The 12,184-nt window shown below is 42.0% G+C and overlaps 1 protein-coding gene across 1 annotated transcript; it reads right to left on the bottom strand.

Annotated features, from left to right (window-relative positions):
* Positions 1-1,234: 1,234 nt before the first annotated feature.
* barhl1b (BarH-like homeobox 1b) lies at positions 1,235-10,303 on the bottom strand. The gene is made up of 3 exons (XM_012864159.3): positions 9,089-10,303; positions 6,678-6,900; positions 1,235-2,709 (listed from the first exon to the last, which is right to left on the bottom strand). Exons 1-3 carry the CDS (start codon positions 9,540-9,542, stop codon positions 2,403-2,405), a joined length of 984 nt encoding a protein of 327 aa, XP_012719613.1. The 5' UTR covers positions 9,543-10,303; the 3' UTR covers positions 1,235-2,402.
* Between the last annotated feature and the right edge of the window lie 1,881 nt (positions 10,304-12,184).

Raw genomic sequence — 12,184 nt, forward strand, 5'->3', positions numbered from 1 at the left:
AACGTTGTTACACGTTTGTTAGACTTTGTTATGCGCTGACTGTACTGTTGCTGTTTGCCACAGCAGCCAGTGATCCTGATGCAGACCTGTCTGGTCGCGACGCTTTGGCAGTTGCTGCGTAAATTAAAGACCTTAAATATCTTTGCACGCACTCCGTGGTGTTCTTTTGATAATCTTTATCTTCACTTGCTACTTTCACACAGGGATTTTTTCCCCCCCTGTTTTGTGAAAGCGATAAGCTCCATGCTCGCCATCCAAGTGTCAGAACCTGGCGCAGTTAGCTGCGTTTTTAATGCAATTTTCCGCCTGATAAAAGCGCGAGTTCTCGACCCGTCAGTCTGATGTTTCACGGCCTGATCAGTCACCAAGAGGAGGAGAGGGGCTCCCAGATAACAGGTGCCATGCGCGGCTGACAGCAGGGGGAGCTGGCTATCAAACCCATTATCGACTTTCAATTAAAACCTATTAAAGTCTTTTGTCTCATCGTTAACATCCTGCGCGCCAAGCCTTGTCCGTCAGCCTGAACTCCTTTAACCCCTGACGCGCCGCGGAAAAATCATGTGGGTGCGCTCAGACTTGGAGGACAGAGGAGTTCCAGGGAGGGGGGGGGGGGGGGGGGGGTGGAGGAGCCGCCGCTGACCAGCTGTCCCCGCTCTGATCCCCGGTCTGCAGTCAGCTCCAGCCCGTTCACCAGCTGTTGGAGCCGTTTGGCACCGGAGCGCGCATCCAGCACCCTCTCAAGGAAGAGCTGCATGGAAACAATCAATTTTCCAAAATGGGGATCATTTAAAGGCACTTAAACAATCGCGACGAGCGACATAAATATTTCATGCCGCTCCCTGCATTGTTTATGGAAAACGGGCCGGAGTCGCTGCTGTTTAGGCAGAAAAAGTGGGAACAATTAGGACTCGGTACCTTTCAGCGTTTGTGGAGATAGAGACGGGACGGATTAAAAAGATGTCCGGTGAAAGCCAAGCTGATAAAGCACATTGATGAGGATAAGTCATTTAAAAACTGATTTTGGTTGTTTAGTTCACAAAAATCGAGATTTTGCGCTTGGAACATTTAGGGAAATTAAAACATAAAGAAATGCACTCTCTTGCCAGCAATGTAATATAATGGCTTTTTAACAGCTGAATTAAACTGGTGGATGTTCTTGATTCTGGAAATAAAACATCCACATGTTGATTCCCCACAGTTTCCCCCCCACAAAACTCCAAAGCGTTTCAGGTCATTAAATGAAAGACATTTTTTTTTTATTTCCACATTTATAAAAGTAATTCTCTTTTACATCAAATACCGCCTCCTCTTTTTCTTTTTTTCATCTTTTTTTTTTTAATCAGTCCAGCCTTTGCTGTGAACTTCACTGAAAAATAAAAGTAAACTTCACCACTTTTTTTGAGAGGGAACTTCTTTCAAGAACCTGAATTAACTGAAATTTTGAAAGAAAGGGGGAGAAAAATCAGTTAAATGAAATCCAGGAAATGTAATTATACCAAAATCACTCCACAAGGTTGATATCTGCAATATACATGTTCACCAATATAAAGGAGAGTCGGAACAGTACGGAGTTAGTATCACAGCGTCATATGAAATAACAGAAATGATGCACAACGTCAACAGATCAACTGGCATCGCCCACCTGAGCGCTGGACCCAGGTCTGCTTAATCAATTACCGATAAAAAATACAAAACGAGGCCTCACCAAGGCGGCGCTTTAAAATTCTGAGTTGGGGTAAGACCGCGTCTTTAGATATAAATAATTTGACATATTGAAGTCAGCGAGAACAGAGCTTTGTGGCTCCAAACACCCAGTCCATCCTTTTCCTCAGACCATATATTTATTATCCCACCGCTTCGGTTTAAACTGGACACAGTAGCAAACAATCAAAAAAAAAAAAAAAAGGTCTTCTTATTTCTTATTTACACGTTCATGACTCAGATGAATGACAAAAAAGTGTTCCTTTGGATTTTACAACTACTTTTTATTCATACAGGAAAGTTTGCTCATCTTTGCGAATTTTACCTGCAAATAATAATAATAATAATAATAATAATAATAATAATAATAATAATAATAATAATTGGCTTGAGGTCGAAGTGCCGGAGCCCGAATACTGAAGGTGGGTGTAAATAAATACTTCACTTAGAGGCTTTAATGCATCCTGAAAAATAAATAAATTATAAATAAACCTTTTGTCTCGCAAAGACAAAGAAATGAAAGGAAACAACGAATCGTCAGTTTTTTAGTCTGTTCTGGTCAGATCCATCCTGACAGCCGGCCAGTTTTGTCCCGTTAAGGCCGAACTCTTTCTGGTCCTCTGACGGTTCTGTCTTTATTCGTCCTGTTTATTCTAACGGGTCCAGTCTGTTCTATAAAAACTCAGCAGGGGGGGCCCGGCTCACCGCTGCTGCGCAGGCCGGGGCAGCACTCCGGACATGGGTGGAAGAGGAGGCGGCGGAGGCGGCGGCGGCTCTCCGCCCCCCTGCAGGCCGTGCAGCAGGATGCGCGGGACCAGGGGTCTCTGTAGGGCCGGCGGGGGCGCCGAGGGACCCCTGTACAGGTACAAGGCCGCCCCGGGGTCCAGGTTGGACACCAGGCTCTGCGGGTAGAAATACGGGGACGGGAACATCCTCTGCAGGGCGGAGTAGTTCCCCGCTTCCGCCAGCAGCTCCAGCCCGACCGCAGTCTGCCGCTTCCACTTTGTCCTGGAGAGAAATAAAACAGCCTGTTTTTAGTCTTCCTGCAGCCGGCAGCGATTGTGTTTGACACACCAAAATATCTCCCATCTGTTAACCTGGGATCCAATTAGAAATAGGGAATGTTTTCCTCTTTTTTTTTCCCCCTCCCCTCCCCTCTCTGCTCTGTTTTTAAAATCAGCCAAATCTCCAGCCTGCCACTTGTGTTCACACCCAAACACGTCTTTCAGATTGCCAGCGTGCACTCCGCGCAGGTGAATAATTCATACTAAAGATAATTGAGTAGATATAGTAGTTTGTTTGAATTATTAATATGCACACATGCAACAATGCATTATTCATAAGCAACTCCGACTCAAATTGTGTTTTTTTTATATTTATTTATGTCATTTAGCTGCATGAGAGTCAGAAATAAAATGAAATATAAATAAATAAATAGGCACACTCAGGTTAATTCAGCCACAAACTGTAATTACCAGCAGGGTTGCTGCCGATTTATTATAATAAATACCATCAATATATGTGACCATTATGATGAGGTTGATGAAAATAAATAATAATAAAAAAAATGTTTTTTTGTGATCTATTTATGCTTTTTGATTTTCCCGAGGGGTGAAAACTAAAATAAAAACATGAAAATAAAAATTCTCATCGGGCAACCACTTCACTTTTCTTCCTCTAAATTATCCCCACAGACAGAATTTATTTGAAAGGACGTTGAAAAGGCATCAAAAAAAGATGACGCCGTCTTTCATAAACAAAGTCAAGACGTGGCTGAAAAGTGGAAAAAGAGAAGACGTTGACACCAAGACGTCTGCTGATGTCAAAATGTGACTGAAAATTTGTCAGGAGTGACGAAATGGGCCAACCGAAGCCAGCTGGCAAAGTCTGTGTTTAGGCTAAATTTGGGCATAATGAAGTGACATTTTAAAAAAAATAATAATAATTCTGGATCGTATCAAGACAACTGCTGACCAAACTAAAATAGCCATTATCATAAATTCATGGGCGTCATGTCAGAGCTGATTGGTGTATCTGGGCCCCATACGGAGGCTGATCAGACTGGATGGGTACCAATTGACCCTAGGCTCACAACTGGCTTCTTGTGGGGGACCCACTTGGTTAAAACCAATTTATCTGGGCTCCCGATGTAGGTTTCATGTGGGTCTCCAATGAGTATCAAGAAAATCTGTTCAAATTGGATCACACATCTATAACTGATATAGGTCGTACAAATTATCCAGAGATGACCAACATCCGGCCTACATTAGCAGCTAACAGGTGGCCACTAAGTAAAGATGAGGAAGATCCCCTCTGGACCGTATGATTCACCCAGTTCCTCTTCATATGGATCCTATGGGCACATGTTGGACATCCAGTTTTGGGAGGTTCAGGGTAAAACATTTTAAAACTGAAATCACCAGCAGGATTTCTGTAGTTTGCTTTAGGACCATTATTGTAATCAAGCAACCTGAAATTGACTATTTTTTAATTGTGAAAATTGAAAGTGAAAATACAAAATTAATTTCAGGGTTACAGCACCATTTCAATTACTTCCTCAAGCCAAATGCTGTTGAAAACTTGCTGAAAAAGATATTACATTTCATCTAAAATAATTTTAAATGTGGTTGGACATTTAGGGGGGGGGGAAGAAATCTGAAAATAATTTACCCAGCAAATGTGTATGTGGAGCCCAGGTGGATTATTTTCTGGCTGGATGGGGCCCGCTTGGATCAACTAAATACAACACATAACAGGACAACCAAATGCGTCCACTACTTAGCTCCGCCTCACATGGGCAACACATCTAGGACCCATATGGGTGCCACTTATTACCCAGAGTTGACCTACATCAGACCTATACCAGCAACAAACATGAGGCTATTATGTAACCCAAGGAAAGTCCCATCTGGGACCCATCATAGAACTCATTTTCATTTATGTGCTCCATATGTTCTGTAAATTTGGTCTGGCTATTGATATCTAAATACGGTTTATTTTATTTTTTAGCCTCAGCTGACTAGCCTGACGTTCAGCGTTGTTATTTAGGTCAAATTTGGACAAAAGATACAGAAAAGTATTTTTCTGGGCTAAATAAATATTATGACTGGCTGACCTGAAATAGCCTTTAAAAGAAAGGAAATTAAGTCTTTCAATTAATTCATCCACATATTGTGATCCACTTGGGATCCAAATTGGATCCATTGGATTTATTGGATATTTTGAACACTCAACATGAAGTGGTGAACAAAAACTTAGAAATATTGGATGCAATGTAAGTGTTTGCCCTATAAACTGAAATAAAACATTAAATAAAAATAAACACAACACTGCCAGTAGGTTATTCCTCCTGTCTATGTTCCCCCAGGCATAATTTCACTGAAAAGACATCAAGGAAACCTGTTTCCATCAAAACAATGTGGAAATAAGACGGTGAAAACACACCTAGTTTGAATTCTGGGCTAAATAAGGACAAGAACTGGGTGAGCGGATATTTAAGGCTAACCAGAGTTTGGAGGGCCAAGTTAATTCAACCTGAAAAGTGTCTCTGACTAGCAGGGTTCTGCGGTTGGTTATTGGGCCTGTCCATAAATGGTCAAAGTCGTTCATGAAAAACATACAAAATCATTGGTTTCTTTGCTTGGTATGCTTTCTATTTTCCTAGTGGATTTTAAGAAAATAAATAAAAGATTAAATAAAGAATAGAAAATGCTAACCCTAAACCTAGTAAGAGTCCCCTGCCAAGCAGAATTTAATTCTAAAGATGCTTAAAAAGAGAGTTGTTGTCTTTCTTGAAAACAACGTGAAAAAACAAATCATGGACGTGGGCCCTGTATGGGTTTTTTGTTCTAGCTTTAATGGGTGCTAGCTTGGCTGAAGCTTACCATAGGCTTCTTGTATGGCACCAACTTGGAATAAGTGAAAATAGGTCTTACACATGTCGTGAATTGGGTGTTAAATTGTTTCAAATTAGGAAAAACCCATCTGGGTTCTACTTTTTAACAAAAGTTGACTTGCATCAACATTGTGTACGCAGTCAACATGGTGAGGAAATTTGAATCAGGGCGCAATATTTTTGAAATCAGTTCTTCGAAACATGGGCCCCATATGTGAATATCAGCTGGGCAATGATGCCTTTGGTGGAAAGTTCATATGAGTTGATAAAACTGACAAAGTGTGACCATTGATTTTTTTTTCCTTTAGGTGAAATAAAAAAAAGCACATTTTAATTTATTTTTCTGAACTATATATAAGGAAAGGACTGTTCAACCTGAATTAGAATAATAAAAGATGCCTATGGAAGTGTGTTTTGAGGGATTACTGCCCGCAGGGTGTTTGTCATGGAACCATCATTAGACCCAAAAAAGTATAGAAGCAATACAATTGTGCTTGTCCCAAAAATAAAAAAAAAAAAAGAGAATAAAAAAAGGAAATAATTCATTATTTTAATTCTATTCTTCCTTTCACCCCCTTCCAGGCAAAATTTAGCTAAAAAGGTGTTGGAAAGACGTGAAAACTGAGCGTGACATTCGACATTGTTGTTATGGCTGAGACTACAGAACAATGTTGGGCAGAAAAAGTCATGTTTCAACACATTTTGTGGGGTAAATACTAACCCCAACACTGAAAGGTAACTAAAAAAAAAAATAGACGTCTATAAAGTTCCAGTGTTTGGAGAAATGTGTATGATAGATTAAATTCAACAGTGAAATTAATCCGAAAAAATCCCCATTAGCTGTTAAAATCTTTATAAACTGCAGGTCGTAGAAAAACGACGTATGGAATTATTTGACATTGAATAGTAAAATGTGGATTAATCAGTTCTGACAATGTGACTCATCCATGAAAGTGAAACTAAAGGAAAACGCCACCCTCTCTTCGGTTATATGGGTGAGAAACCACATTATCTCCCCCTCTCCTTGTCCTCCCCCGTCCCAGTCAAAAACCAGCGGGACCAACAGCGGCGGGCTCCTCACCTCCGGTTCTGGTACCAGGTCTTGACCTGCGTGTCGGTGAGGTTGAGTGAGGCCGCCAGCTCCATTCGGTCCTGGACGCTCAGGTACTTCTGGCGCTCGAAGCTGCGCTCCAGCTGCGCCAGCTGGTGGTCCGTGAAGGCCGTGCGGGCCTTCCTGGGCTTCTTCAGTCGGACCTGGGGACTGTCCCTGCTGCTGGAGATCTCCCGGTCCCCCTCCTCTTTCACTGTCGAGAAAAGCAGGAATGAAAGACATTGAGAGAGATAGAGAGAAAAAATGGAAGGAAACAAGGTAGCCTATCATTTCTCACACGAAGCGCGAACATATTCTGCAGCGCATTTTTTTGAAGCTCTAAAACGGATTAAAATAATTTTTAAACGCTGTAAATGCCCAACAGTTTGATGTATGTAAGAAGCCACGATGAAAATTTAATACATTATTCCGAAAATTCTATTTTACTTCTAGAAATTCAGATTTTTTTGTTATATCTTTAAAAATGGCACAAATTATAAACTCTTGGGGCATGCCTCAGGCTCAAATAGCCTTGCGGACATTTTAAATATTATACACTGAGAAATACAGCCAAACCGATTACTTTTTCTGCGTTTTGATTTATTTGATCATTGCTTTAATCTGATCATCTATTTCCGGTTTTGGGCCCGTTTGTCTTATAAAGTCTCTTAAGATAACAATTGTCGAGGATCGATTGTATTTAAACAATAATGCTTCATTTCTAGTTAACTTGCACTTAAAAGCAATACCAACTTCAAATATTTAACTTTCGCATTTATGTATTTATTTTTAATTACAAAAGTGTTTTGTCTTTAGACTAAAGTGCGTAATTTTGAACTGTTTACACGTTTCCAAACGTGTTAGTGTTTATTAGGAGACTTAATTTCATCGGTTTAAATGTAACGTTCGCGTAAAACGGCTCTACAGGCCGCGGGGCTGTTTGATTTGGCCTCAAATTGTTATGAGGAGCTCTTCCAATATTCACATTTCAGATCTGATGTTTCCTCCCCCCTCAGCAGAGCCGCGGGTCTTTGTTCTTTTCCTGCGTGGAGTGGTGTCAGCGCAAAGAAAATCATATACACGAGTACTTATAATCCATTCTAAGGGAGAGAAAAGCGAACAGAAGCCTGAGCTCGGCGAGAGATGTTGAATAGCGGAGTCATCACAGGAAGCAAGGCGATAATAATCCTCCCTAATTGAGCCACGAGGGGACGGGGCTGCAGCCTTCCACGCTCGGCCGGCGCCACATCACAGAGAGAGGAAGGAAATCACGAGCCGCGCGCGCTCACACGTCCGATCAGAGCCCCCAAACCTGGACAAATTGGATCAGATCCGCGAGACAATCCGGGCGGCGACATCAAAGCAAAGGTGCGCGTGGTGGCCGTGGTGGGGCTGCTCAAAGCAAAGGTGCGCGTGGTGGCCGTTGTCAATAAGCAATCCAAATAATAAATCAGTCAGATAACCTGGAGTTTGTGTGCACCCCCCCCCCCCCCCCCCCCCCCAAAAAAAAAAAAGTATATATATACTAAAATATAAATAATGGCGCAATATTTTGGAGGGATTATTTTCAATTTGCCCAAAACCTTCCTTGATGTTAGTGATTAAATAACTTTTTTTTTTTGGTAATTAAAATGTCTAAATAATAACACCATGACGTGAAGTGGTTGCGTTTCCAGCCCACGGCGGCTCGTTTCTGCAGCCAGAGCTCCAGTGAACCGTCAGCGGAGGTGACATGTGTGTTATAGCTGTCATGATGGGAAACACAGAGAGCCTTGATGGTATTTATCTGGAGGCGAGCCTGTCATCTCTATCGTTCCCTGCTAGGTTTCCTCCTCCCCACCACCAGAACAGGATATTCCGCTGGAACGCCAACCGGCCGCGCACACGCAAACACATCTGATTGGAAACTTAATGAGTTCAAGGATGAAGCCGAGGGGGAAAAAAATAAATCAGAGGTCGCTTCAAAGCTTAGCGACTCAGATACTACCTAAATAATACCTAAAAAATTTAACAAAAATAACGAGTAATAAAATAATTAAATACGAATAAACACATATTAGTATAGTTTATATAACTTGTAAATAAGAAAGTGCAAATTCGTTTTATTTTTAATTTTTGTTCAATCCGTTAAATGGGAATACGTGGTACAGCAATTCAACCTTTAGTAAATTTAATGCAGTTAATTATTTTTTTAAATGCAAAAAAAAAAAAGTTTTCATGTCATACAAAATTTTAAAGTGTCTCCAAGTTTAAGATTTAAATTTTTGAGTTAAACCAACAGTCGAGGTTAAAGACAGAGAGAGGGAGAAAATAATGGCTCAAGAGATAAAAACAAAATCTCAGATGTTAAAAATTAATCATTCTGAAATACGTATACTTTAAGAATTTTGTCAAGTTCTAACCTTTATACTCGCTGTCCGACGAGGAGTTGCTGTGGATCTTTTCGATGAACTCGTCCGCTATTTTGGAGGCCAGCCTGCCGGCCTCCTGCGTCGGCTGCCCGTTGCTGGAGTAGGGCGCGCAGGCGGCCAGCGGCTTGCAGTCCGCCAGGATGTCCCTGATGAGGAAGGAGGACGTCACGGTCCGCTGCTGCGCGCCCGCGGAGATCTGTGCGTGCTGCAGGTGCGGCGGCAGCCCCGCGCCGTGCACCTGCCTCTGGACTGCCTCCTCGACGCACTCCCTCCTGGGCGACGGAGGCGACGAGCAGCCGCTCTCCACGTCCGACCTGGGGCTGAACTCCAGCGGCGAGCGGCACTCCCCCGACAGCAGACCGTCCCCCTTGGACAGCGGGCTCCCCGGCCGGTGGGACAGCAGCGAGTCAATGCCGAAACTGGACCCATTGGCGGACGCCTCCATTGTTCCGATGAGGCCTTCTTTCTTATTTTCTTAAATGACCATTTGGTAGTAGGGGCAAGTTTTATTCTAAGGAAGACGGGTTATTTTCAAGTTTGATCCTGGACGCGCACCTCCGTCGCTTGTTTTCATCCGCTTTACTTCCACTCTCCCTTTCGGATCTTTAAAGGGAAATAGTTCCGGATGAAATAAAAAAAAAACACACGCACAAACTGTTCGTTTATCCGATTTTCTTGTTGTCGGCACGTCTGACGAGACGCAATCAATAACGCAGTTGGTGTAACAATCGATTCGGCGTCAAAAAAAGTCTAAAGCAGGAAGATGATCCGCTTCCGGCAGCGGCGGGAGTCCTCTGCCCGGTGCGCTTCAGCACCGTGGACAGCGACCGCGGCGTCGTGGCCGAGCGCGGTCCGCTGAAGGCTTCTCAGCTCCCCCGCCGGACGCTCCGCAGGAGCACCGGTGGCATTCCTCAGAGGCAGAAGAACTAAAAAAAACGGGTTTAAAGAGCTCTAAGCAGAGCGAGGCAAGAGTCTGGGGCTGCTGTAGAAAAGGGAGCAAGACGAAGTGGAGGAATAGCGCCGCTGAGTAATAGAAAAGAAGAAAAGAAAAAAAAACGGAAAAAGGGAGAGATAAACTGGGTTAAATAGTGACAACTGGAAAAGTAAAAGCGTCTTGATGCGGTTAGGGTGGGAGGGAATCCCAAAAAATTGAACTTGAGGAAAAGTCAGGAGCTAGGTTTTAAGAGCGCCTCGTCCACGTGAGTCCCCTGTGACAAGCCTTGATTGGCTGAGGGGAGCTGGAAGTGGACCTCCCCTCCTTCCCCAGTCCTCCCCTCCTACCTCTCCCTCCGTCCTCTCCTCTCTGGCTCATCCTCGCTTTGATAAAAGAGACAGTGAATTCATCAGGAGACTCAGATCCAACTGTTTACAGGCAATTTTCACACTGTTTGCTTTCATTACATCATTGATGAGACTCATAATGGGGTTATTATGAGGAGCGGCTCGCTGTTTTTCTCCTTGACTCCCTTCTTCTTTCACAGGATCTGGTTCCCACCTACAAAGATCCTTCTTGCACGCATCTTCTTTTTCAGCGTTTTACTTTTTACCATTCCCCGTCTGTTGATTTTCATTCAGGAATTTTAATCAGTCAATTAATCAAAACTGTCCTGTTTCTATTTATGGGTGCTGAATGCAATTTGGTTCGCTTTGATTTTACTCGGCTTTGAAGAGATTAACAATATTATTAATAATTATTAATGAATAATACTATTTTAAATTTTAAATATTAATATATTAACAATATTTCCACTTAAGATAAAGTAATTACAACCATGAACAATATTTTAGTTTAGTTGATATTCTTTGTTACAATTTTTTATGGCTATATAGGATGTGTTTATTTATTTGAAATACATAACATCCATGGGCAATAGTTGTTATAATTGCTAATTTAAAAGAAAATTGACGGACTTTTTTAATATTTTGGGAGCGTTTTGTTACACCTTTTTGCTTCATTTCTTGGCTTTGAATTTATTAATATACTTATTTTTAGCTTTACTTATTGTTTGTTGTCCATTTCCAATTCCAAGTTTATGTAATAATGAATTAAACATATGATTTAAACAAAAACACGTTAGTATTGTATGTTTTGTTTGAGGTTAATTTAGTTTTTTTTCTTCAAAATTTTACTTTCATTTCAGTCGCCTTTAAATTCTGACATTTTAACTTGTTTCCATGTGCAACTTTTGGGATATATTTCCATTTTTTCACTTTCAATTGTGTTAGTTCGACTTTATTGTTAAAATTTCTTCCAAAATATGCCTGCATATTTAACATAATTTTATTTAATTGTCATCCAGCAAGAAAAAGAAAATAATAGACTCTTCCTCCCGTTTTTTTAACAGATCTTGTGAATTCATGCACTGAATAGTGATGGTTGTAAAATAACTTTCTAATAGTCTATAGAAATCGCAAAACAAAAGCCCACGCAGCGCGATTCAAAAGCGTCAATGCGCCATTTTTGCACAATTGTCTCCTTAATATGCGTGAAATGCCATTGTGCGCACTTTGTGCTCCATCCAACCCAACAGTTTGCCCCGCGCATCGGCCTCGACAGCCCCCTAATAATCTAACTAACCCCCCTCCCATTATCATTGACACCCCCACCATCATCACCAACACAAACACACCTCCTCCTCCTCCTCCTCCCCATGTGACCACCAGATTGGAGGCGCGCGTCGGCCTCGCAGACACCGGCAGGTTAGTGAATCCGCTCCCCGCTCCCATGGGGTCCCATCACGGCTGCAAGCTGTCACATGCGAGGCGGGGACAACACAGATATAAGGCTACACACACCCACTCTGACTTAGCTGTTTCTTTCTCCTCTGCTGGGGCATGAAAAAAGGAGCAGTGGTTTGATGCTTCCTCTCACTGTTTTTTTTTTTTTTTTTTTGTCTTCCTCTTTTTATCCTCTCTGTCCCAGCGTCCGCAAGCTCCAGTTAAAGTTCTGCTGAATTAATCATAAGGCGGTTCAACTGACTTCTTCCTCTTTGTGATCATCATATGGCCTCTCAAAGCTGGAGATGCCCCATAGTCCTGCTTAATTGGAGTTCGTTTTATTTTTTTTTTATTTTTCATCTTTTGCAC

This window comes from Fundulus heteroclitus, chromosome 8, assembly GCF_011125445.2.
Source record: "Fundulus heteroclitus isolate FHET01 chromosome 8, MU-UCD_Fhet_4.1, whole genome shotgun sequence".
Taxonomy (NCBI): domain Eukaryota; kingdom Metazoa; phylum Chordata; class Actinopteri; order Cyprinodontiformes; family Fundulidae; genus Fundulus; species Fundulus heteroclitus.